Source organism: Pelodiscus sinensis, chromosome 15 (genome assembly GCF_052426305.1).
Source record: "Pelodiscus sinensis isolate ZL-2025 chromosome 15, ASM5242630v1, whole genome shotgun sequence".
NCBI lineage: Eukaryota > Metazoa > Chordata > Testudines > Trionychidae > Pelodiscus > Pelodiscus sinensis.
The window spans coordinates 24,037,451-24,064,418 of NC_143066.1; the positions used below are offsets into that span (position 1 = coordinate 24,037,451).

At 42.1% G+C, this 26,968-nt stretch overlaps 1 protein-coding gene across 1 annotated transcript in view; it reads right to left on the reverse strand.

Annotated features, from left to right (window-relative positions):
* Positions 1–258: 258 nt before the first annotated feature.
* Positions 259–26,968, reverse strand: part of DNAH3 (dynein axonemal heavy chain 3) — a 163,767-nt gene continuing 137,057 nt past the window's right edge. Inside the window, exons 50-62 of the mRNA XM_075899421.2 lie at positions 26,240–26,456; positions 17,422–17,604; positions 14,822–15,020; positions 11,959–14,100; positions 11,211–11,436; positions 10,674–10,918; positions 7,843–7,959; positions 5,620–5,774; positions 3,999–4,166; positions 3,500–3,642; positions 2,732–2,936; positions 2,213–2,350; positions 259–668 (exon numbers count right to left, since the gene is read on the reverse strand). Of these exons, the coding sequence (XP_075755536.2) occupies positions 315–668; positions 2,213–2,350; positions 2,732–2,936; positions 3,500–3,642; positions 3,999–4,166; positions 5,620–5,774; positions 7,843–7,959; positions 10,674–10,918; positions 11,211–11,436; positions 11,959–14,100; positions 14,822–15,020; positions 17,422–17,604; positions 26,240–26,456 (4,492 nt within the window). The 3' untranslated portion in view covers positions 259–314. The remainder of the gene's footprint in view (positions 669–2,212; positions 2,351–2,731; positions 2,937–3,499; positions 3,643–3,998; positions 4,167–5,619; positions 5,775–7,842; positions 7,960–10,673; positions 10,919–11,210; positions 11,437–11,958; positions 14,101–14,821; positions 15,021–17,421; positions 17,605–26,239; positions 26,457–26,968) is intronic.

Genomic DNA, 26,968 nt, shown 5'->3' on the forward strand with positions numbered 1-26,968 from the left:
AATCCAATGAGGCCTGTTTTCATGAGTAATGGTTGCAGGAGGAAGATTTGTGTGTATCAGGAATTCAAAAGGTCAGAACGATGTGGACTGTACACTGAGTATTTTTCTTGGGAATTCTGCCCACTGTGATGGACAAGGTGTTGGTTGAAGTGTTTTGTTTTAATTAGTCTCCCCAACTAATGCAAAATGGCTAAAAAGCAAAAGAAACAGGAATGTTTAAAAATCAGCAATAAGTGCTGATGTAAAAAAGAGCAGCTATCAGCATGAAGAATGTCTTTTAATTATAAAATTCAGGTATCTGGACATACATACGGTTAATCATCTAGCTGGCATAGTGCTGCCACACCACGATTTATCCAGTGTTTCTGGGGCTGTAATGAAGGGAGCTCTATTGAGATAACATAGTTAGTTGAATGTCCTGTAGTTGACAAGGTACCTCTTCTTGCACTTGTCTTGTAGACAGGGCATACGTAAATGTTCTCATGCAGAAATGCTGAACTTTCTCCAGGTTTCAGCCAGATTATAGGCATAGAATCATAAAGGATTTTTGGAAGTGACTCCCCAATCTCCCTGGTTTCTCTGTCCCAACAGGCACCTTCTAAAAAAAGTCCTTTCACATATGCCCCATCTTCTGGCATTTCCTCCATGGTGTGTTCCTGTTTTGTCACCTGGAATGATTAAAAATTGGCTTTGGTCTCCTTTTACATCTACAGTATATTTAGTCTACTCAGTGGAATCATAGTATCTATAGTGCTCAGAGAGCTGATTAAGGGCATTATCCAAAACCCAATCAAGTCAATGAGAGATTTTCTTTGGCTTCAATAGATTTAGGATCAAGCTCTACATGCTTCTTTGCTGTCCCCCTCCTGAAGTTCTTAAGGAGACCCAACTGATCTTTTGTTCATACTCCTGGCCAATATGCTTAAATACAATTATATGTATTAGTGACTTTTCCATAGAGGAGCAACTTCACCTTGTACAGAGGACCACCATGAGGCCTGTGCACTAATTAAATGCCACTTACGCCCTCAAAGTAAGACTTATGTGGTGCTTTGGTCTTGTACTGGCTCTCAGTGGAGGGATGAATTTTACTAGAGTCCTTATGAAAAATGAATTAAGCAAACAAAAAGATGCCTTGGTGATCGCAACATTAAGATACCAAAAGAAAATTGCCAAAATATAAAAGGAAATGCTAATGATACTTAACCTGAAAAGGGCCTATGCGAAATACTGCTGCAACAGAAGTATGAAAGCACACACAGCAATAACCGGCACATTCAATCATATGCATCCTCTTCTTCCAAAGGAAGTTCCTTCAACTTCCTTTCCTCATAAGGAAGTGATTGTAATAAATCCCCATTGCTCAGGCCTGCCAAGAGCAATTTCAGGCCCCAGAGCCAAACAGTCAATGGGCCCACTGGTGTCTGGGAAGCTGCCAGCTGTGCTGCTGGGTGTGCTTTCCTGAAATAGCCAAGGGTTGCCACATAGTAGGGTTGCCAGGTATCTCATCGCACAACCCCAGAAGACCATTGCCCCACTCCCATCCTGACCCTTCCTTGAGGTCATGCCCCTGTCCTGTCCCTTCTTCAAGGGCCCGCCCCTGACTGACTCTATCCTCCCAGCCACTGTCATTCACTCTCCCCTACCTTCACCAGGCTGGGCAGAGTGTTGCAGTTTGGGAGGGGCACTGAATGAGGAGGACTCTGGTACTACAGAGAATTCTTTCCCAGGTGATCTTGCTGATGTGCTCGAGATTTAAATGATTACTATATTTGTAATTTTACCTCAGATCAGATTGGCTGAGACTCTGGGTTTTTTCTGCCATTTACAGCATGAGGTATGGGTAGCTTGCTGGTTTAAACTAATGCAAATGGTGGATTCTCTGTAAGCTGAAGTCTTTAAATCATAATTTGAGGACTACAGTAACTCAGACAGAGGTTATGGATCTAATACTGGAGGCACTGGATATGCTTGTGGTCTGCAATGTGTAGGATGCCAGACTAAATTATCACAGTGGTTCCTGCTGGCCTTATAATCTATGAATCTGTGAGATTCCAATTTCTGTTACAATGGTGTAACTCTAGGGTGACTTTAGGTTTGCACTGACATCTTAGCACATCCCCATTGCCTTGTCTGTAAAGTGCTAGTTTGTTCATTTCGCATAACACATGAAAATGGCTTGTATAAATGAAATTCCTCCACATATTTTTACCTCAAATTCAAATCCAATATGATCAATTGGGATGGTGTATTTTCTAGCATAGTTCTGTGAAACACCAGTCAAGAAGGACTGAGTAAAGTAGAATCCTGATATCCAAAATACATTGGGTGGCCCTTGGCAGATCCACTCCTGAATAATGAAAAAAAAAAGTCCACAATATATTGATTAGCAAAACCCCCCCCAAATTATGTCTTTAGTTTGTAAAAACTCTTCACCCCGATCATGCAGCTGAACACAATATAAAACATTTCTCCTTACTGTAAAGTTTGAAGAGCTGGAAACAACATTGTCACTACAGAATAAAGACCAGATTGTGAAGTCCTTACTCAGATCTGAGCAGTTACTCACATGGACAATTCCCAGAGGACTGCACATGAAAAACTGCTTGTGAATGTAAGAGGTTCACAAAGTGGCTCTCTCTAGGGATTATTATGTGATCCTAACTGAAGCAAACCTCTCATTCAGCTTTCACACATTGGTCCCTGAGAGGGATTCACAGCTCTAGTGTACCTCGAAGAAGGCCAAACGTGTAAGAAGATCAGACACATAGCTGCCCAGGGGTTTCAGCGATGGATAGGATTTGGCTGCCCACATTGATGGTACTTTGCCTCCGAGCATGCTGTTGAAAACATCCTCAAGTTCAGATGACATCAATACTTGGCCTTTGATAGCTTTGCCTAAGTTGATAAGACTGCTCCGGACAACTTCTGTAAGCCTGTAAGATAAAGGGAAGTTTGTCGTTTCACTACTCACTGACTCTCTGCATTCAGTGGACTGCCAGCCACTGACTTAAAGTCCTGGAGAGTAGTGAGAAATTTCTCACTGTATCTGTAAATATCAAAACAATTCTTGGCTATTTTGTAACTTCTAGTAAAACTTTAGAACAGAGCATAGAAATTAATTAGCCATCACTTTAAAAACTTTAGACGTGAACCGAAATACTGTCATATGCTGGGAATGTAGGAGACTGAATGACTCAAGGGATTTGTAATAGGCTATGTTACCTTTCACCTCATCATCACTAATTCACATCTGGGACTAAAATTGTTTCTATGAGATAAATGACCATCAGGGCTCAGGAAGTCATTTGCTGCAACTTTCAAGTTCTTTCGGTGCACGGTCATCAGAGCAGAATCAGGTCTCAAGCAGCTTTTGTAAAATGAATTTATTATAAAATACTTGCACATATCTAATGCTTGTGATCTGCTGCTGAGTATGAACGCAAACATTTTGGCACCTTTTAGCTTTTGAAAAGTGAAAGAAAAGAGGCTACCCCACCTGTTGAATCTTATAAGTTCTTGCCTAAGAACTGTATTCATGGACTCCTCATAAAGCACTGGATATTTCTTCATTACCACTTCCAGGTTAAAGTCATCTGGTAATTTCGACAGGATGTCCCGTGCCAAATCTTCAACAGTTTCCTGAAATCAAGAATGTGCAAAGAATGGGGAATTTTTTAAAATGGCCTTTATTGTTGTTGCATTTTACAACACAGATTTCCTCAAATATTGCAGTTTTATATGTTTTGCTTCCCTGGATATTTATATAGTTATTTATTGATAATAATCAAAGGCCATGTTCCACTTTCTGTTTTTAGCTGGCCCTTTACCCATACAGCTGATTGCATGTACAAGGAGCCATTCAAATCCACTCTCTGCCGAGTGGTCACAGGCAGGAGGTGACTGACCCCTCTAAGCCATAAGGGATAATGTACTTAGAATGCCTCCCTAAGATGCTTCCTTGACAAGGGTTGTTTGTTTCCCCATTCCCTCATTACCTGTGGGGACTTGCCACCTCCACCCACTTGTCTAGGCAGAGTCAATAACACTCCACTGAAAAGCTGGTTGGTCTCCTGATTATCTTTAGTGATGTCTGCATTCTCATGAAGTCCGAACACTTCAGGATGTGTTGTAATGGGTAAGCTTCGTAAGTAGTCAATATAAGACTGCAAGAAAATGTAGTTACAAAAAAAAATTGTATTTAATAACATACTTTTATGAATCCATAAGTATAGCCCAGCTTTAATGGAACATAAGGCAAATGTAATTCACAGCTGGTGATGTGCAAACACATAAATCCCCAACTACAAAATCAGCACTTGTCATAATACAAGCAGATAAACACAAAAGTTTTGAAGATTTTAGAGACTAGGGGTACATCTACACAGCACCCTAAACTCGAACTAAGATACACAATTTGCACTATACAAATTACATATCCTATTTCAAATCTATTTCGAAATAGCTTATTTTGAAATTTGGCACATCTACACAGCACCAAATTTTGAAATAACATGCTATTTCGAGACATCCCTTAATCCTCGTGGAATGAGGGTTACCAGGATGCCAAAATAGTGTGTCCATTATTTTGAAAAATATTTTGAAATAACGGGTGGCTTGTGTAGACATGGGGTAGCTATTTCAGGATCTCTCTGGTATCCAAAATAGCCATGCATTGTAGACATACCCTAAGTTAGGACCAGTTCTTGCAGTCCTCGTGTAAGTACCAGTATTGAGTTTATCTAATTTTCTATGCAACTAATAAACTCCCCAGTGTTACTCAGATAATGCTGTTGAAATCAGGAACCAGAGGCAATATTTTCAACTCTCAAAAGAGCTGGACCTGGGCAAACCATGTTGTCATGGTAAAAAGGGCCTGCAGGACACGTATAGACTCCCTGCATAGTTTCTCTGAAGCCTGGCCCTTCCCAGCTTTGCAAAACTACAATGGTCCTGAAGTAGCAAACCTGCACAGATATGGCATCACTTTCACTCACAGAAAAGAGAACATTGGAAGATCATCACATCTCTCATAAAGGGCACATCTAGACTAGACTGCCTGTGGCTTTCAAAAGAAGATATACAAATTCGTGCCAAATTTGCATATCTTCTTCTGATCCCATTTTCGGAAGAGCTTTTTCAGAAAAAAAAAAAAAAAGCAATCTAGACACAGTTCTTTCGAAAAAAAACAACCCCCAAACCCTTTTTTGAAAAAACCCTTCTTCCTAAAAAAATGAGGTGTACAGGGTTCTTTCAAAAAAGGTTTTTTTCTTTTAAGAGCCAAGTCTAGACGGCTTTTTTTTTTTTTTTTAAACAAAAAACTTCCAAAAATGGGATCGGAAGAAGATATGCAAATTCACACCAAATTTGCATATCTTCTTTCGAAAGCCACAGGCAGTCTAGACATGACCAAAGTTGCATTAGAACAGTAAATGCTAATTCCAAACCGGTGAATCTGTATTCTGTGCAGAGATACTTTCTGGCACTCTTTATGGTCTTACATATTTTGTTTCTTTACACTATAATGCACAGCCACATATTTTGAGAATATTATTCTTAAAACTTCACATATAAGCTCCATGACTACTAAGAAGGAATTTCCATCCTTTACTTCCCTACCTGGTACGGCCCATGTAGTGGTATATAGTAGTCATCCCCAGGTGAAAGTTTATACTTCTCCTGTTCTATATCTTTGTTATAGACTATGGAAAGAAGTGACAGGAGAAGACGCCTGTCTTTGTCATCAGTTACTCTCCCACCATAGTTACATTCCCCTGGGAAATTAAACAGAAAACAAGGCGGAAATATTGAATGGTTATTTATCAAGATGTAATACAAAAGGTTAACATTAAAGGATGCTACTGCTAAGATGAAAATCCAAGATAGGAACTAACTAACCCAGTGTTGCTCAAGCTATGCTCTCTTGGTCATAAATGGTGTGGGAGTCACTTCTAGCTAGGAAACTCCTTCTCCCACAATGATGAATCATGTCATGCTTCAAATAGTAATATTGCTAAGTGAAACCCCATCTTTGGAGCTCTTTTGACCTTTTCACTTTCCAGAGACTTTATCTGACCCACTGCTAAACTCCAAAAACTAAGTACTTTTCTTCTGCCCTGTAACTGTGCTACATAGTCCTGTATTTTGTTTCTTCTGCCCTGTAACTGCTTCCTGTCTTTGGTAGAAACTAAACTCTGTATTTGTGCATGATGATAAAACTAGTAGCATAACCCAGGAAAAGGACAGAACCAGTCTGTAAAAGGACTTGGAGAGATTAAAGCAGTGAGAGTTGTGGGCAACGAAGAGAGATTTGGTTCTAAGAGAATAGAAGGAGAGAGAAAATAACAGCTTAAGGGGGCACATAGCCAAGTAGCCACACTTGTTACATTAAACACATGTATTTCTGTAGTAAGATGAAGGCCTAAAACATAAGCCCATGCAGCACAGGCCTGGTCTAAGGCCTGAGGCCTAGCTAACAATGAACAAAACATGGCTAACATAAAGCAAAACTCAGCTGTGAGCCAGAGGCAGGCCCCTGCTCACAGAACTTGGCATGAACAGGGCTGAGAGTGCAAAACACTAATTGGTGCTAGATACCAACTGCAGATGGTATGGCGGTACTGGTCATAAGTGGAAAGCACATGATACTACTAGCTCATTTTAAAAAGACCTTGGTATACCCACTCCTCACAGATACAGTCCCAGGTTCAAGAAAGGGTCTAAAATGACAGCATGATGGATAGAGATGATTTAATCAAACCAGGAGGTACAGGGCGATGCATGGTATCTAAGTAGCGTGAGAGGGTGGTAACTGGACATCAGAGGGGGCAACCTGATACGTCAGCAGTGAGGTGTGATTTGTTGTACCTGTATATAAAGTGGTGTCTTGGAGAAACAGTCTTTGAATGTCCTAGGGGGCAGTGGAAATTTCCCACTGATTGAGTCATTCCATTGTGGCGAGTACATATGCATAATGGTTCAGCAGAGTCTACTGACAACGATTACTGTACTTTGCTTAACAATAAACCTGGCCTGGCATCTTCCATCTTTATCTGGTTTGTGGTCTTTGGGGGGCTCTCTTGGGGTCTGCTGTGGAGACTAAGTGCACAAGTTGACATGGCACACATCATTGAGCACACACTCAAGCAGCCTTCTGGTTATCATCATCAACAGAGCCAGAGACCCGTGAGAACACCTCAGCAGTAAATCCCAACCACCCTCCTGAATAACTGCAATTTCCATATCTTCTCTCTTTAACATTGCCCCGGTATTATTTTCCATGTAAAACTAAATTATATATTTACTGCAAAGAAGCATGAAATCATGTTCTGGAGACTGGGAGGGGTAGTGTCCATGAGCTGGTCTCTAGCTGAAGAATGAGCAATCTCTAGGTGACTGTATCTACCTGGAAATATTGTAGCAACTTTTTACAAAGCACAGGGCAATCCCTAATACCGTATAAGTAAGGGGGATTGTCACACTTCTTAGCAAATCTCCAGCACTGAATGTCATACTCCGATATACTGGTCATCCAGGGTGATAGAAATGCCACTAATGCTTTTGTTTGACAAATGTTTAACAAAGCCCAGGAATTTTTCTGAATCATGAGTAACTTTTCTAGCTATGCAAACAACAACAACAATCTAGTTATTTAAATCTTATGTCTGGAGGTATAAGCTGCTTTGCAGGGGGCGGGAGGAAATGGAAGAATAACTACATGGAATCTATCCCATTTATCCAGGACCATCACTGAAGTTTTGATGTTATCACTTACCACCTGAAGTTATTTGCATAAACTATCCACCAGTCTATGTTCATTACACTGTGCAACAACCTCTATACCTGTTAGGTAGGTCAGAGCCTCAAATGGAATTTCTTCATACTCATTCAGAAACATCTGGATCTGTCGCATACTGATTCTAAGATCAGATTCATTGAATTCATATGGAATATTCCAACCTGTTCAATTTAGAAAGAGACATGAGATGGAGTGGAATACTGTCCCAGTAACTGTACTTAGGAAATAATGACACTGGCATGAAATTATTGTTACAGAATAAGTCTCCTACTGCTAGATAACTGTCCAGTGAAGCTTAGGCATTTGCCTTAGTGTTTACTGCCCAAGATAGAGGTCTGATGAAGTGGGTTTTACCCACAAAACTTATGCCTTAATAAATCTGTTAGGGAATGTCTACACTACAGAGTTTTGTTGGGAAACTAAATAAAGTTTCCCCAAATAAAGCCCCATAGTGTAGACATAGCCAGAGGCACCACAGGACTCCTCGCTATTTTTAACACTATTCTATCCCAGCATGACATTATATGCTTACTGCATTGCCTACTGCATTTCAAAGAATTCAAGGTCCTGACATCTGTGTTCATAGGTCCTGACATTTTGACACTGCTCAAAACTGAACAGCTGTATTCTAATAGATGTAGGGAACAATTGTATGATGTGTTTCCTGGTGGGAAACCATCTGGATAGTAACACCATAGGAACTCTGATTTCAATTTTTAATCTTCTTTGTGACTGACTGAATTTATACTTTTTATTTTTAATTAATAAACAAATATCCTCCTGCTAGCAATTTAACCACAGTGCATTTAAATGCGTAGTGTGGTTTCTACTTAAAAGGTAGAAAAACAAGAATTACTACTTATCACATAATGGATCAAAGATATGGAATTTACTTCCTATCCTAAGTATAGGGAAATGGTAACATGTAAGGCAACTATTGGCAGGTATTTTATTTTAAACGGTGACCATTGTGTCATCTATTTTGAATAATTTTTGGTCTGAATAAAACATAGCCCATATGTCACTATGGCCATCTCTAAACTAGGAAAGTATTTCAGAATTACTAAATCTGACTCAACTCCCAATTTAACAAATTTGAACTAGCATGTCCATACTACAGGGAAGCCCTGAAATTAGTCTGAGGCAGACTCTGTTAATGTGGACACACTACCTTTGACTTAGAGCCCCAGGAAGCACAGGGGAATACTTAGTTTGAAATAAAGGCACCAGAGCATCCACACTACTGTTATTTTGAAATAACTATTTTGGAATTAGTGTTACTCCTGATGAAAAGCAGGAGTACAGAGTTCAAATTCCATGACCCTTTATTTCAAAATATCAGGCTTGGTAGTGTGGACACTCCACTTTTAAATTCAGCCTGCTGGGGGTGGGTGGGTTATTTTTAAATGAATGTAGACAAGAGCTCTATATCAAACTAGGGATGTAAGTGACTAGTTGACTACTCAATAAGCACATGCTTATCGGGTAGTCGAGTAGTAACTTGACTAGTTGGTCCCCCCCTTGCTGCCTCTATCAGAGAGAGGCAGCGGGGTGGGTGAAGAGCAGGAGCCAGTGCTGGAGGGAACCAGCTTAAAAGCCAGTTCCCCCCAGCACCGTCTGGGGTGGGGAGGCAGAGGCATAGCTGGGATGGGGCGCGAGCCAGGACTCAGCTGATTCCCAGCTCGTGTATCCAAGATGCTGCACCTCTGCTTTTTAAATGTATAAAGAGCCACCAGGGTTCCCTGATTCCTGGCTTGCACCCGGTCCCTTGCTACGTCTTTGCTTTTTAAATGTATTGAGAGCCTAGTGGCTCTTTATACATTTAAAAGGCCGAGTTGCAGGGGGTAGTTCTCGGGGCCGGGAGCTAACCCTGCTGCGGCTCTGCAGCTTTCCCCCTTATCAACTAATTGAATAGTTGATTACACACAATTTAACATCCCTAAATCAACCTTGCAAAATTGTACCCACTCAGTCATCTAGGACAGGTATCTTTTTCTGACAGACAAGTCACATATTTTTCTTTTATCATCAGCTGCATGATAAAGTGAGGGAGTAAACAGTGTGTATAGAATGATTAATTTGTATGATAAATTAGCGATGATGTTTTAAGCATACAATGTGCAAACCAAGTTCAAGCTTGGTTTAAGTGGGCAGAACTCTGTGAAAATCAATGGAATATATGACATCTGAGTTGAACGCTAAAAATTCTTAAAAACACTATTTAATTCCACATCATATTTGTTGTTCATGTAAGACTAATTTACCAAACCCCCCCCCCGCACAAATCAAATTCTTACGTGTGTTATGCTTTTGGAATTTTTCATTGTATGTCCAATTAAGTGCAGTAACTAAATTCAAATGCTATACCAAATGAACATGTGCACTAGCTCTGCTTAATAAAAATGTAAAAAAAAAAAAAAAAAAAAGAGTAAAATTTTAATTTTATTAATAAAAAGGAAATAATGTAAAATGAAAATGTGTATAGTTGTTTCTGACAAACTGGTAAATGACTTATGTAAAATGTAATATTATAACAACAACAACATGGCGGCAATTTAGGACTGAACATAAATATTTTCTAGGTTTACTTTGCAAGCTCCCAGTGACTTCAGTAGCAGTTTTGTCTGAATACAAACCTCAGGAATCGAACCTCTGTGTAAGCCCAAAACCTTAAACTAGCTTGTAAATGTTGCTTCACTATATTCTGTGCAATGTTGACACACACAAATTCCCAGCCATCATCAGATAACATGAGCATCCTTTTGTCACAGTGCTTGAGGCACTTCTAGCTAGCATTCTGGTAGCAAGACTGAAGTGACATATTGCAGAACTGCTAGTGCTTTTTAGGAAATCTGTGAAATGATCCAAATCTTACCCAATGGGCCAAAATTTTTCCTTTCTTGAACCAAGGCATGGAAAAAGCAAAGGCCAAAGAGCAACTTTTGCCACATTTCTTGTTTTTGACAACTGTTAAAAAATGTAGGATCCGATACTGGGTCATTGAGGTATGATCGTAGGAGGTTTGCTCTAACCCCTTTAGGAGGTTCATTGGTCATTTTGATGCCATTTTGGAGAATACTGACTGGAAACTTTTCTGACGGATAACTAGTTAACCATAATCTAAATAGGTAAAGACAGAAACATATTTGATTAGATAGCTTCAATCTTGAATTGCATCAGTTTTAAACTTTATTAATACAAGAATCAGTTGCAATTCAAACATATTTTTAGAAACAGATGTGGATTAGATAAAGTGAATACATAGAAAAGATGGGTCTTGGTTACATATTGCTATTTTTTCAATGCTCTTTAAATAATTCTCACGTAATAAAGTATTCATATAATTTTCTTATTCTTTTAATTTATATTGGAAATACTCCCACAGAAAATGGAATAATGCTAAAGCTCCTACCTGAATTTTTCATGGGTATTCTCAGGCACTATCATTTCCTCACAGATTTTTTCCAAAGCAGGCATCCAGCTGGTTGCAAGATGGCAGTTTTGTAATACTACCCAAGTTCCATCAATGATAGCTTGACATATCATTTTTGCTGCTATTGGACCTTGGCCCTGGCCAAGTGAAATAGTCTGAATGCTTGTTCCTCCCATGCCAAGATCATCAGCAAACTTTAACAAACCTATTACACCAAATTTAACACACACACACAAACTTTAGCTAATAGAGCCATGTTGCATATGCTATTTATATAATCACAAACATCATTAAAGGTACAAATGTCCATCAGTGTTTTAGTCAATTAAAAAATAAAAGAAAGGAAAAGTAGTTCAGATGGTATTATATGACTGAGTCTCTCAGACCGTTGCTCCTTTCTTACATGTAAATTACTTCTAGTTTAAAGAGTGGTGTAAAAGGGCCTTAATATAAATGAGAATCTGGCTTGGAATCTCAATCTTGTTAAACCTCAGAAGATCCAATTGGAGATTTATTCATTTCATCACCATTATAATTATAATTTTTTCCTCACAGTTCTGCTCCTATTTTGGATAAAGGACATGTGGCAGGATAAAAATGTTGAAATATGAAGTCACTACTACTACAATTAATTTATTGTATTATAAAAAATATTGTTTAAATGAAGGATCCCACATTTTATCATGCAAAGTATTTCAATTTAAAATCTTTTTTTTTTTAACCTCACCTGCCATAGGATCAGCCCCTGGTGATAATATAAAAATCAAAGGTGCACAGCAATTGGAATCATTGTAACTTCCCGCAAGGTCAAAAGTGGGTGGTTCTATATAAGTTCTTCCCATATTTTCTGTGATGAAATTCTGCGTTGCTGGAATGATTTTATCAGGTCTTAAACACCGTAGAATGACCATATAATCTAGCCCTATTAATGTCTTCCATACATCTGGAAATGCCTCTTCCTGGGGCTTTGCAGAGTCATAAATCATCTTCCACAGTGAAACATTCTCCCTTACATGATCCATCAGTCCATGAAGGTTTTTTAGATTAGATGCACGTACAATCTCAGCCCATGACTTGTCAGTCAACCAGTCTGGGGCTGGGTTGAGATAAGGGTTATCAAGAGCAACACCCCCTGTCAATAGAAACCGCCAAACCTCATCATCTATTTTACCTTCACCTTTCATTATTCCTATAGTCAGGAGAAGAGAGAACAACAGTTTGTCCTTCTCAAACAGTGAACGACAGACATTGTTGTAGATGCTTATTGTGAAATGTTCAATTATATTATCAATTCTCTCCTTTAGATCATCACTTTTTTTGCTATTAGCAATGGATTGAATGTACAAGTTAATGAACCAAATTAATGAATACTGGTACATCGGTTCAATGTTTGCCAGATCAGAAATGCAGAAGAAGACAGTTGCTGAATGAACAGCTACTGGCTTGTAACCCATTCGAGTAGCATCAATCTGCATTTCAGTTACTGAGGCAATTTCCTGCTTTTCAGAGATTTCTTCAGATAGCTCTTTGGATGAAGACAAAACCTTAATTGCTGTTTCATCTTCTAAAATGTTTCCTTCTGACTTGGATAGAACCTCAAGGATTTTGTCTTCTATCTCCTTCAGCTGTTTCTTGTTGGCCGCACTTTCTATGATCAGCTTATTTTTCTTTTCTTCCAGCTCCGGCTTTTCCTTTGCAGCTACGATTCCAAGAAGTTGGTCTTGAAGACCTAGTGGTGTAATCATGAAGTTGAGTAGACAAACTTTCACAGCCACTTCAGGAAAATAATGTGGATTCCTTAAACGAGTTGTCATATAAAACCTGAAATCTCTTGAGTATTCAATTATATTTTCACCTAACCTCATGTATTCTACACCCTGTTGCTTGAATGTTATCTTTAGCAATATAGGCTCTATGAAAGCATCTAGTTCTTCACCAATATTTTCAAGCAAGACTGGTGTTCCAAACTGGATAGCATTTTCCAGTATCCTCACATAGTTTGTATCAGACAGTTTGATAACAGAAAGCTTGTTAAATTTCTCCATATTTTTTACCCACTTGTTGGCTTGTCTTTGAGGATCAATCATTAAAGCCCATCTTCTTGAGTTAGAAACAATTATGCCATTATCAATTGAAAATGAATCAATTGGCAATCCAGCAATCTGCCAGGCACGGATTTTGACAGGATCCCCTAAAGTATTACTGAGGCTAAAATCATTGGAGCATGGTATGTGCTTTTCCTTGCATAGGACTTGCCATTGCTGTTGGCATTCAAGGCGATAGTCTACAGTAAAGGCTCCCAAATAAGCCACCGTTCCTGAAGATAACAAGACATCACCAGTAAGATCTGTATATTGGATTCCCAACAATCGTGCAGCTTCTGTCCACCTATCTTTCTCTCCTCCAAGTCCACTAATAAGCTTTTCAGCCCTTACCAGCTTTTGTGAACAGATTTCAATGTTGTTTTCTAATTCTTTCTTCCGGTTATTCATGCATTCAAACTCATCATTCAAAGCTTGGAGACGGTCCACCACTTCCTTAAGTTCTGCACGCTTTGTATTTAGCTTTTTCATCTGAATTGCAAGTAAACCTTCCGCCTCCTTAAGACGCTCCCGTTTTGGAGCAACCACTTTAGCTACACGATCATACACCTCCATGGCTCTCACCCATTTGCATAAGCCTTCACAGGCCGATGACACATTTTTTATGACAGCCGGCTGAAAATCTGGATGTTCAATAAACCTCTCTCTAATCCTCTTCATTACAGCAGAAGGAATATTATCTTTGTCGTATGTCTTTAAGCTTTCAAGGAATTTCAGATCTCCTAGCAGCTTTCTAGAGCTTCCCCAATAGTCTTCTATCATTTTACCTGTATTGCAGATAAATCAAATTAAGCTTAAATCATAGGTATTCTTAAATATAATGCTTAAATATAAAAATTCCAACAAGTACACTTAGCATCATTAATCTGTGTCTAATTTAGTAGGCATGTTCATTAATGATACAATACTTTTAGTCTGTAAAAGCAAAGGGAGAGAGAAACAAATGATTATAAAAGTTTTTCATGACTGGCTTTTATGAAATAATTCCTATTCTGAAGATTTTCAATCTAATTTACATAATAAAAATTATATATATATATATATATATAAATAAAACTATTAATTCCAAATTATTTAGGGATAAATTGTGGGTGCACTAGATAGGGTGAAGGTGGTAGAAGGCATCTCTTCCCCTATTCCATCCAGTTATGTGTGACCTAATACTAACCCTAATACGATCGCATGTGTAAAAGGCTGATTAGCATGAGGATTCTCCACAAGTACAAGGGGACTGGTTGTCTAGGAATATGGCATATTCTGGACTCTGCTTCCCCTTTATGCTTGTTAGGGTTTGGTAGGTGGTGCTGGAGAGGAGCATTCACGTGTAAAGCATAATAATTCAGCATGCTGCACCAGAGTTCTCTGAGAAATCCCTCCCACATCTGCAAATCTTAGACCAGTGTGAATATAAAGCAGAATAGGTGATTGTGTCCCACCTTAGACACAGACACACAAACAGTCCCTAAATTTTCACAATAGCATTATTACCACTGCCACTTGGATCAGGCTTCCTCTCTGGTTTCATGCCTTTCATTACACAGATACTCTCCATGACGAGCTTGACAGGGCCTGGTGGATTCTGCATGGCTTTGACAAGTGAGATGTCTGAGGGGTTCAGGGTATCAAGAGCCGAAAGTGCTGCCTCTAGAGCTGGCATGGCCTCTGCAAGGTCCCCTTCACACTCGTCCTGCAAATACATTGAACAGAAAGTTTTTATCCTTTGAGGAGCACTGTCTGCTGTCAATGACTATCCTAATGCTAATATAGCATTAGTGAACCATTTGTAGTTTATAACTAACTCGGGAAAATGTAGTTAAGCAAATATAATTATTTTAATAATCCATCCTGACACTATATTGTTTTACACTCCACACAGTCTTTTTACATTGTTTCATTTTACATTGAAGGCTGTAGGGATATCTCCATTTCACTATTTAAACATGTCCAAAATTCTTCAGCTGACATGTTGCAGGTGCTGAGAAATGAGGAAAGGGGGAGAGTAACAGATTCAAGAGACATCAGAAGTGTGCTGAGCAGCTCATTTCTTTTACCATGTGCATATTACTACTGCTACAGCAGAATGTAGTATATTGCAATAACTTCGGAGATAAACCAAGATACGAGCAATTGTATATGTTTTGCATTTCCGCAATAGTTGAGATAAAGTACTGGAGATTCTCACAATCACTTATGGAGATCTTTGTGCCACCTTTATCTAGTCATGGAGATATTCTCTCTAAGGATGTTTGGTCCTGGCCCATGACTGGGCTTCTGGGTTATTATTGCAATATAAATAATAAAAATAATTTCATGACCATATAATTCTCCAGTAGTACAGATACAGGGTTCTGGGTTAATGGCTTGCAACTCCTGGCCTATATATGAGAACATCATACACAAAGAACTGTAGGATAAATCATTCCCACCAGGATGATGGGATACCATGTTGGGGCACCTCATCTCCTAGCGCCAAGAGTTAATCTCATCTTTGTAATCACAACTTGCTTTTCTGGTACATACATTAAAGTGGAAAGAACATTAAAATAGTTGAGCAACATTGTAACAAGACTAGGTTTTGCTACCCTGTCAGCACCGCAATTAAAAACCAGTGGCTAGCCCAAGTCAGTGAACTCAGGCTTTTGTGCTCAAACTAAAAGGCTTTTTAATTGCAGTAGAAGATCTTTGTGTTCAAGATGATGCCTGGTCTCTACAATCCTGCGAGGTGGCAGGGTCCCAGGGCTTAGGCTGCAGCCCAAGCCCGAACTACACAATTAAACAGGCCCATATTGCAAAATCCATATTGCCTGAGTCAGAGGGCACAGACCAGCAATGGCTCAGACTACGTCTAATTGCAGTGTAGATGTAGTCAAGAGACTAAGTGTGAAATCCTAGGGTCTGTAGGAGTCCCCAGAGCTTTGGAGCTACTGCAGTCCCAGTACATGGGGAATGCAGCTCCTACATGTGCTTGAACTCAGGAACACTAACTCAGGGTATGTCTACACTACCCCGCTAGTTCGAACTAGCGGGGTAATGTAGGCATACCGCAATTGCAAATGAAGCCCGGGATTTGAATTTCCTGGGCTTCATTTGCATAAGCGGGGCGCCGCCATTTTTAAATCCCCGCTCGTTCGAATTCCGTGCCGCGCGGTTACACGCGGCACGAACTACCGTTACTCCATGAGGAAGTAACTCCATGAGGAGTAACGGTAGTTCGAACTAGGAAGCCTAGTTCGAACTACCTAGTTCGTGCCGCATGTAGCCGCGCGGCACGGGGTTCGAATGAGCGGGGATTTAAAAAATGGCGGCGCCCCGCTTATGCAAATGAAGCCCGGGAAATTCAAATCCCGGGCTTCATTTGCAATTGCGGTATGCCTACATTACCCTCCTATTTCGAAATAGGAGGGTAGTGTAGACATACCCTCAGAGTGGGGAGCTATGGCTTGGCTGACAGAGTAACATGGTATAGTAATGAGTCTACAAACTGTAAATACTGTAAGACCACAAACCGCACATAAAGCATACCATAAGCTGCTGCTCCACCTTAGAAGCTATAGCTCCAGTATGCAGATAGCAGCTGTAGATTACCTGCACTATGCCCCAGGTAAAGTGTGGGTAGGAGATTTCTCCCTCCTCAAGAGCCCTTTAAAGGGCTTTATATAAAACCTTTTGAAGGAGCTTTATGCAGAAGATGAGACTTATTCCAAATAAGTAACAATCCTGGAAAGATAAACGTCCCCACCATCACCCAACTGATGTAATTAATTATATCTCTTTCTTGACTCAGCTGTCTAAGGGAACTTTCTCTTTCAGAAAGATGCACCTCGAATTACGTGTGCAAGATGCTTGTTTGAGACAGGACATATTTGTTGTACTGCAAAAAGGAATTCTGGGAGCATTGTAGAATTATCATCTGATCATATAGCCAAAGGAACATTTGTTAATATTAATAATATCTCAGTCATCATCTCTGCATTGTTAGGAATTTGGTCCTCACACAAAGTATTGTGCATCTACCTCCTCAACTCCCATTTGCTTTGATGGGTGTTAAGCCAGATTCAATACCTCAGCAGGGACAGACAGAAAACTACCTTAATAGCTTTAGAAACAGCTGCAGCTTCGTTAGCCTCCTTTTCATCTGCAGATACTAGCTCCTTCTTTGCGTCTACTTCAACTGTTTCTTTTTCTATCTTGATCATCATTTTCTCTGTTTCTGCAGAGGTCTGAATTAGTTCAGGCTGAAGGGCAGTCAGCTCTTTCTGCATTTCTGCAACCTAATGAAGATATCAAGGAAAAGAGAAAAAACTTAAACAACAAATAGTTCTGCAGCACCTTAGGATATATTGACACTTCATGGCTATTTCAGGATATCTGCGGTATCCCGAAACAGCTACCCCACACCTACACAAGCTGCCCAGTATTTCAAAATATTCAAAGTATTTAAAAAATAACATGCATGCTATTTCAGCATCCTGGTAACCCTCATTCCACAAGGCTTAAGGGATGTCTCAAAATCGCACATTATTTCAAAATTTGGCCGTGTAGATGCGCCAAATTTCAAAATAAGCGATTTCAAAATAGCACAAATTGTGTCTTGTTTCAAGTTTAGGGTGCTGTGTAGCCTGCCAAGGCCCAGAGAAGGAGGGCGCCTTCCTAGTCCAGGGTGGAGATCATGGACCTTATTCAGGTTTGGGGGGATGCCCACAATGTCCATGATCTCTGCACTAGACGGAGGAATGTGGCCATCTATGGCAGGATAGCTGCTAGCCTGGCCACCAAAGGCCACATGCGAACCCAGGAGCAGGTTTGCATGACAATCAAGTTGGTCCGACGAGACCCCCCAACCCTGAGCCCTGAGCTTTTCCTCCCCCTTCTTCCCTTTGCTTCCCCCTTCCAGCTCCCTCCTCTCAGGTTTCCCTCTCCCATCCTCTCTTCTCCCCTCTCCCGCCTCCTTTCCCCAGTCTCACTAGAGTTTAATTCCCTCCCCCCAGTTTTGTTAAATAAAGAGAGTTTGTGTTCATGAAAATACATGTATTTTATTTGACATCAGAAAGGGGGGTTAGGGAGGGGTAAGTGGAAGGACGCAAGGAAGGAATGAGGCACAAGCCCCCAGTAGGGCAGACCAAGGAGGCTCTTAGTGCTCGTCAGGGTGGAAGCTCTCCCACAGGGCCTCCTGGATACTGACAGCTCCCCGATGGACCTCCCGGATGGCAGCCTGCAGAAAGTGCAGCCAGGCTCGCAGCAACGTGTCCAAGAGAAGCACTAGAGTGCCCGGGGCAGCTCTGGATCCATGTTGCAGAGTGCTGTGGAGTACCGAGTGAGGGCAACCAGAGCACACAGAGACAAAATGTTTTGCTGTCCCTCAGCGAGGTAGGGAAGCAAGCAGGGAAAGCTGAGAACCGGCTGTCCGGGGGGGGGGCGGGGGGGGAGGGTCCCTTTAAGCACAGGCCTCAGATAGCCTCAGGCAGCAGCCATACAAAGTAACTCCTGACCTGATGCCCTGCCAGACCTGGTTCCGGCTGGTCTTAAATGCGATTCAGCATCCACTCAGTGTGGACGCGCTATTTCGAAATTGCAAAACTCTATTTTGAAATGTATTTTGTATGTAGACGCGTTATTTCAAAATAACACTGTAGTGTAGACATACCCTTAGAGACTGACAAAAAATGTAGATGGCATCATGATCTTTCGTGGGTACAACCCACTTCTTCAGATGAAGGAAAAGAGAGAAATCCTGGTAATTTGCAGGTGTATTTACTGTCTCATTGCGATGGGCAGAAAATGGCAAAGATGCTATGAGGCACAGTGCAATTTTAAAAAGGACACTTAACATACAAATCACATTTTAAACAGTAGTCTTCTTGCCTATTTTACTGAGATCTCCTGTTAAAACTGAAGTAGATGTTTTAAATTTAATGTGTTTTTCATATCTGTAATGTCTTTAGTTTTTGCAATTCACTCATCCTGGACACTGGAAATAAATTGATCAATTCTGCTTTCCTTATATATAGAAAGCTGGTAGGCCTCAATGCTCCACTCCTTTAACATGCAGGGATGAGAATGAAATTTAGCATAAACCAGAAATGCAGCACAGAAGTAGAAACAGCAGCAGATGCTTGGGATGCTCTCATTCACCAAGGAAGTGCACAGAAATAGAAAGGCACTTTGTTTTGCCAGGGCCTGTTCTGGGTGCCAGGTGAAAGAGTTGGGAAGCTGTAGAATTGAGGGCTTGGTAGATTTCTAGTGCACATTTTCTCAAAAGGTAATGCTCATTCAAGCAACAGTAACTCCCTTTTTGCATCTTTTTCCTATTTTGAAGGGGGGGAATAGGCATGGATATGCACAGCCAATGTCATGAAAGCTAGGGTAGAAACTATACTGCCAGAGATTTTTCTACCAGGGCTCTGAAAAAAAATGTTACTTGAATTTAGCAAGATTTTTCTAGTGTGTTTGGTTGAATAGCATTGAATTCATTCAACCTTACATTAGGAAATCTACTCTGAAGTGACATGTCACCATTTCTTAAAATAGCTAAGCAAGATCTCACATTTGCTGGTGAAAAGCTTTTAAGAAGAAGATTATTAACACAACAGTGAGCAGAGAATTAAGCTAGCAACTCTTATTAGCATTAGCAGCTGTGTGCTAAATTACACAAATGCTATGTTAAAAAGAGAGGGTTACTCACCTTGTACAGTAACTGAGGTTCTTCGAGATGGTTGTCCCTGTGGATGCTTCTCCTTAGGTGTCTTGAGTGCCTCTGAGCGCCTAGTCAGAGATTTTTGGTAGCTGTTCTCTCCGGTGTGCTGCACACACGAAGCAGTTGGCACGTGTAGTACCTCTACTATGCATGTGCAGCAACCTTCAGTTCCTTCTCTGCTCCAGAAGGAAAACGCGGCCCACTGAAGCAGATGGGAGGAAGGGAGAGTGGTGGAGCACCCACAGGGATAACCATCTTGAAGAACCTCAGTTACTGCACAAGGTAAGTAATCCTCTCTTCTTCTTCTTCGAGTATCCCGGTGGGTACTTTACCTTAGGTGACTATGAGCCGTACCCGTGAAGGGGGTGGGTGCTTTGATTAGGTGTTATGTTGTACCATTTGGAGGACAGTGTGACCAAAATGAGTACTCCTAGAGGGGTGACTGTCCAGGGTGTAATGTCTTATGAATGTGTGGGCAGAGGACCACGTGGCCGCCCTACAAATGACCACAAGGTGAATGCCAAGCATGTAGGCCATGGTAGTCGAGGTAGCCCTAGTTGAGTGGGCCTTGATTTGAAAAGGAGGTGACTGTCTGTTAGTAGTGTAAGCTAAGCTAATGCATTCCACTATTCACCAAGATATCCTCTGAGAGGAGATCAGCATGCCTAGTGATCTCTATGCGGTGGAGACGAACAGTTTATTTGTTTTGCAAAATTGTTTAATTCTGTCCAAGTAGAAGGAAATTGCACGTCTTGTGTCAAGCGTGCGTAATACAGCCTCCCTGGCACTGGTGTGAGGTTTTGGGAAAAAGACAGATAAGTTTATGGGCTTGTTACAGTGGAAGCATGAGGAAACTTTTGGGAGGAACTTCGGGTGGGGACAGAGAACTACTTTATCCTTATGAAATATGGTGAACGTAGGGTCTGATATGAGAGCGCCAATTTCACTAACTCCTGGCTGATGTCAATGCTATGAGCTGGGCGACTTTCATGGAGATATGGAGCATGGAACATATTGCCAGAGGTTCGAATGGTTTCGTAACGCGAGCCTATAAAATCAGGTTCAGGTCCCAGGTTGGAGTGGGAGGCCTGTGAGGCGGGTAAATATTCTGTATGCCTCTCAAAAATCGTTTGGTCGTAGGGTGAGCAAAAACTGATTTACTGTCGATAGGTTGGTAAAGAGCTGTTATGGTGGTGAGATGAACCTTAAGAGAGCTGAGAGAGAGTCCTGACTCTTTCAACTCTAGCATGTATTGCAGAATGATGCTGAGAGAAACTGTGGTTGGTTCCAAGTTTCTGTGTTCCATCCATGTCGCGAACCTGTGCTATTTGTAAAAGGTAGGATTTTCTGATTGATGTTCTGTGACTGTTGAGTAAGATTTGTTGTAATTGTTCTGAGCATGTTGTCTTTAGAGAGGTGAGCTATTGAGGAACCAAGCATGAAAATGGATTGACTGGAGGTTGGGATGGTGCAGGTCCTCTTCTCCTGGGTTAGGAGATGAGGAAGAAGTGGGAGACACCATGGTTGTTTCGTGGACATTTGAGTGAGGTAAGTGTACCAAGTCTGTCTCTGCCAGTCCGGGGCGATATGGATCATTGTGGGTAATTCCAATCTTATTTTGTTGACCACTCGGAGTATGAGGGAGATGGGTGAGTAAGCATATAAGAGTGTTGCGTTCCATCAAATTGCAAACGCGACCCCCAAGGAGTGCTTGCCATTGCCAGCATGTGAATAGTAATGTGGACACTTCTTGTTGGCATTGGTTGCAAACAAGTCCACATCGGGAAATCCCCAGAACATGAAAAGGCGATGTATGATCGATGGATCCATTTCCCATTCATGGTCAGATTTGAAGTTCCTGCTGAGGCTGTCGGCTATAAGATTGTCTTTGCCCATGAGGTATGAAGCCTGTAAGTATGTGTCGTGTGCTATGCACCACGTCCAAAGGCAGACAGCTTCCTTCCATAATGGGAAAGATCTGGCACCCCCTTGTCTGTTGATGTAAAATGTCATTGCTTGATTGTCCGTGAAAATCTGAACCGTACAATTCTGTATTTGATGTAGGAAGTGTTGACATGCATAGAATACTGCCCTGAGCTCCAGAACATTTATGAGTAGGCTAGATTCCTGGCTTGACCATTGCCCTTGGGTAGTTAGGTAGCCTAGATGAGCTTCCCACCCAGGAAAGGATGCACCTGTCATAATTGTCATGAACGGGGTATGTTTGCAAAAAGGGACACCAGCACACATATTTTTCGTCTGTCCACCAGTGGAGGGAACGCCCGATGCTGGTTGGGACGGACACCTGTTTGGTGATTGAGTTGTACCATGGTTGTCTACTGTCCGGAGCCAATGCTGCACTGATCGCGTGTGCAACCTGGCATGCAACACCACTGAGGTGGCTGCAGCCATGTGACCCAATAGTTGTAGACAAGTTCTCACCATCACATTTGGAGTGTTCTATATTATCATTATGAGATCCCTGATGGTGTGAAATCTGTTGAGGGGTAAGGTGGCTATAGCCCTCACGCAATCAAAGTGGACTCCAATGAATTCCATCGCTTGTGGTGGTTGGAGTTTGCATTTGGCAAGATTTATCTGTAATTCCAGAGTGTGAAAAAGGGATTTGGTGAGGGAGACTGCCTTCTGTGTATCCGAGCTTGTGGTTGCTCTTATGAGGCAGTCGTCCAGATATGGGACTACGGAGACCCTTTGTCTGCGTAGTTGAGCAGCAATCACTGCTATTATCTTTGAGAAAACTCTTGGGGCTGTAGTAAGTCCGAAGGGGAGGACTGTGTACTAGTAATGCTTTTTGACGACTGTAAACCTGAGGTATTTGCAATGTGCTGGATGGATGGAAAGATGAAAATAAGCATCCTGAAAGTTGAGTGTCAATCACCAATCATCATTGTTCAGAGATTATTGTGGCTAGGGTGACCATTTTGAATCGTTGCAATCATGTGTGTTTGTTTAGTCTCCTGAGATTGAGAATAGGTCTCCATCCCCCTGACTTCTTTTCAATCAAGAAATAGTGGAAGCAGAATCCCTTTCCCTTGTATTGTCATGGTACCTGTTCCACTGCCCTGAGATGGAATAGATGTTCAATTTCTTGTAGGAGGATGGCCTCGTGAGATGGGTCCCTGTAGAGAGACAGGGAAGGTGGGTGGGCGGGAGGGTAGAGGAGAAGGGGATACAGTACCCGTTCTTTATAATGTCCAGGACTCATGTGTCAGTCGTGATGGTCGACCATTGTTGAAAGAAAGGTGCTAGACGTTGCCAGAATAGGTGAAAAAGTTGCAGTTGCCTTGAACAAGGAGGTTTTACTGGACTCTTGACATAAGGCTCAAAATATTTTCTTCGAGGTAGTCAGTTGGGAGGTGGAGGGTTGGTCTGAGGTTTGTCTCCTCCTCATCTGTCACCTCCTTCTATTGTCGAACTGTCTCTGAGGTTGGGAGAATGATGTTGGGAGAATGATGTTGGTCTATATACCTTTGAGTAAAATTTCTGCCCTTTTTTCGCATTACTGCAGGAACGAGGATACCCAGCATTTTCAAGGTAGTATGAGAGTCCTTGAGAGAATGAAGGGAGGTGTCTGTTGTGTCAGTGAAGAGTTTTGACCCCGAAAGGGAAGGTCTTGGCTGTAGCCTAGACCTCACATGGGAAACTGGAGAGATGTAACCAAGACAATCTCCTCATCACCACAGTGGTTGCTAGTGACCTGGAGGTGGTATCAGAGGAGTCTAAAGCAGCTTGAAGGGCCATGTGTGCTATCAACGTGACCTCATTTATGTTGGCCCTGAATGGCTCTCTTTTGTGATCGGGTAACGCCTCGATAAATTGTGCCATATTTTTTAAAAAGTGGTGCACATACGTGGTAGGCATCGCTGTATAGTTAGAGATGCATAATTACAGGGAAGTGGAGGAGTATGCCTTCCTTCCCATTCGGTTAAGGCATTTCCATTCTCTCTCATATGGCATGGTCCTCGTGGCAGCTTCTTTAGTTCACAACATCTATCATGAAGGAATATGGGATGGAATGAGTGAATGCACCCTAGGGTGCAACATAATGTTTTCGGTCTGACCTCTTGCAGACAGGTGGTATGGTAGCTGAGGTCTGCCAGAGGACTTTATCTGGATCCATGAGAGCTGGGTCCATATGGAGGGCCAGCTTACCTGCAGGGGAGGCATGTAAGATATTAGTTAGTTTGTATTGAGCCTCAGGGAGGCTAACCAGTGAAACTTCTAGGGTGTCTGCTACCCTTCTGTACAGTTCCTGAAAGGATCTGAAATCGTCCCCCACTGCTGGAGGGAGAGCATAAGGGTATCATCAGGAGAAGAAGAGGAAATACGCATGGGTGGATGAGAAGAAACTGTGGACTCATCATCAGTTGGGGGGGGGTCCATGTCCTCTTGATAAGGGGAGGTGTCCATTGATGGTATGGAGCCCGTGCTCGGTGGCGGAGCTGTGGCTGTTTGAGGCTGCATGATCGGTGGCTGTTGGCTCCTATAAGGTGCCTAAGGGGCCCAATAGGGCCAATTTGGTGGCATGGGTGGGTGATGGGAGCCACTGAGGCATCTGCCATTGAGGCACTGGTGGCTGCATCTGTTGGCGCTGTAGTTGTTTACGTGAAGAATGCCTTAGAATATGGCTTCCACTGATTGGTTCGGCATCCTCATCGCTGGATAGAAGTGGTGCCAAGCAGGGTGGAGTGGTTAACATGAATGTGCTGGATTCAGGTGTACCGTCAGTGCTGAATAGGGGCATGGTTGGTACCGATGTAAATCTAAGCTCTTCCACTGTCATTAGCAGAGGGGCAACTGATGTAGTCGGCACTGATTGTGTGGATGACGGTAGTATCGTGGCAATTTGTGGTGCCAGTGGCGCCGAAAGTGAGGCATGCTTTTGTATTTTCAATACCGGGGGAGGCATCAGTACCGAAGGTGCGACGGGTATCCTGGTATGCTTCAATGCTGATAGTGCCTGTCCATGGTGCATGTTTGATTTGGCCTTCTTGGGTTCCGAGTCAGTAGATGTCAGTGCAGCCGGTGCCAATTTTGACTTGGGCTTACTCGGTGCCCTGTCTGATGGCCATGCCAGGTCTTTATATCCTTGGGAGCCATGTTCCAACAATGGTCCCAGTATCTCCCTATCCTAAGCTCTTGAATGGGTCAGTGCAGGGGGTATTTTAGGTGCTGACCTCCACTTTTTTGATGGGGAGCCATCTCTTCTCACCGTGTGAGATCTCTTCCTAGAAAGATCTGAGGAAGAGTATCGAGAAGACGTAGCAGACGGGCTGCTGCCTTGGGCTGCTGTGTTGGTGTAGAGTGCTCCGGGTCGGAGGCTGGTCTTACAGCTCTTTTCAGGGAGATTAACTTCAATTGTAGCTCCCTGGCTGCCTGCGTGTGGGCTGTTAATTGTTTGCAATGCTCTCAGTGCGCAGTGGCGTGTGTCTGGCCTAGGCACCGAACACACTGAGGCTACGTCTACATTGGCCCCTTTTCCGGAAGGGGCATGCTAATTTTTCCGGGGAGGGCTTTTTTCCGGAGGATCGGGCCGGATCGGGGCCAGTGTAGACGCTCTTTTCCGGCTTTTCTAAAAGCCGGAAAAAAGCGGCGGATATTTTTATTTAAATGCCGCGGGGGATATTTAAATCCCCCGCGGATTTCCCTATTACGATCTGAAAAATTAGCATGCCCTTTCCGGAAAAGGGGCCAATGTAGACGAGCCCTGAGAGTGCCTGTCGGAGATAGGAAATGAAAGCCTACAGGATAGACACAAATTAAAACACGGGGAACCCAGCATCATAGGTAAAATATTTTTAGGGTTGCGAGAAAGAACTAACCCTAAGTAATCAAAGAACTAATACATATTTTTTAGCTACAACTATCACTAACAATAAACTTGAACGATTTAAACTGGAAAATAAACAAATAACTATCCTAAGCTAACAAGGGAAAGACTAAATTGGAAAGCAGAGCAGTTCCAACTGATGCTGCTGGCAGCAAACAAAGAGCTCAAGGGATGGTTGCTGTGCATGGTAGTAGAGGCACTATGCATGCCATTTGCATTATGTGCACAGCACACCAAAGAGAAGGGCTACCAAAAACCTCTGACTAGAAGTGCAGTGGTGCCCAAGACACCTAAGGTGAAGCACCCACAGGGACACTCCTCAAAGAAGAACATATTCTTCAATTTTTCAGTCTAAACTTACTTGTGAAGATGCAAATTCAAGCTTTTGAAGACCCACAAGATAACGATTTCTCATCATGTCAACTTCTTGCCTCTTGCTATTTAGTAGAGTCTTAAAAGTAAGAATCAGTTCCAGATATGATGTTGGTGTTACATAGTTGTGTCTTCGCAGTATGCTGTAATAGCTAACAGAGAGGTCTCTCACACTTTCTTGGAAATATTTGCACATTGACACAACCCTATAGAAAAATTTACATGTTATTATGAATGAAAATGTCTCTCTATATTAAATCTGGCAGTTTTGTGTTCTACCAACTTTTTGTTTATTTCTCTTAGAATCTAAAACAATGGAGTCAAAATCTGCTGTTGGTTACTCCAATGTAAATCCAAAATAAGAACAGGAACACAGATATTCCTGGAACAGAGAACCCGGGAATAGGGAGGTCTAGTTGCAGAACAGGAGTGCAGCAAGGGGGACTGGCGCCTCCACCAGGAACCCTATGTCGGGAGGAGGGGGGGAAGTGGGCAAGGGGCAGGAAGTGCAGCAGGGAATTCTGGGCCCAGCAGCTGGGCAGTAGCGGAAGGCTGGCAGTGGCTGTGGAGCTCCAGCCCTGGCACAGCCAGCAGCATATAAAGATCTCCGGCCCAGGAGCCACAGCCAGGCAGCAGTGAAGCCAGGCTGGAGCCCTAGCCGAGAGGGCTATGAACACAGGCTATGAGAGGAGGGACCTCCCCATGTCCAGCAAATCCC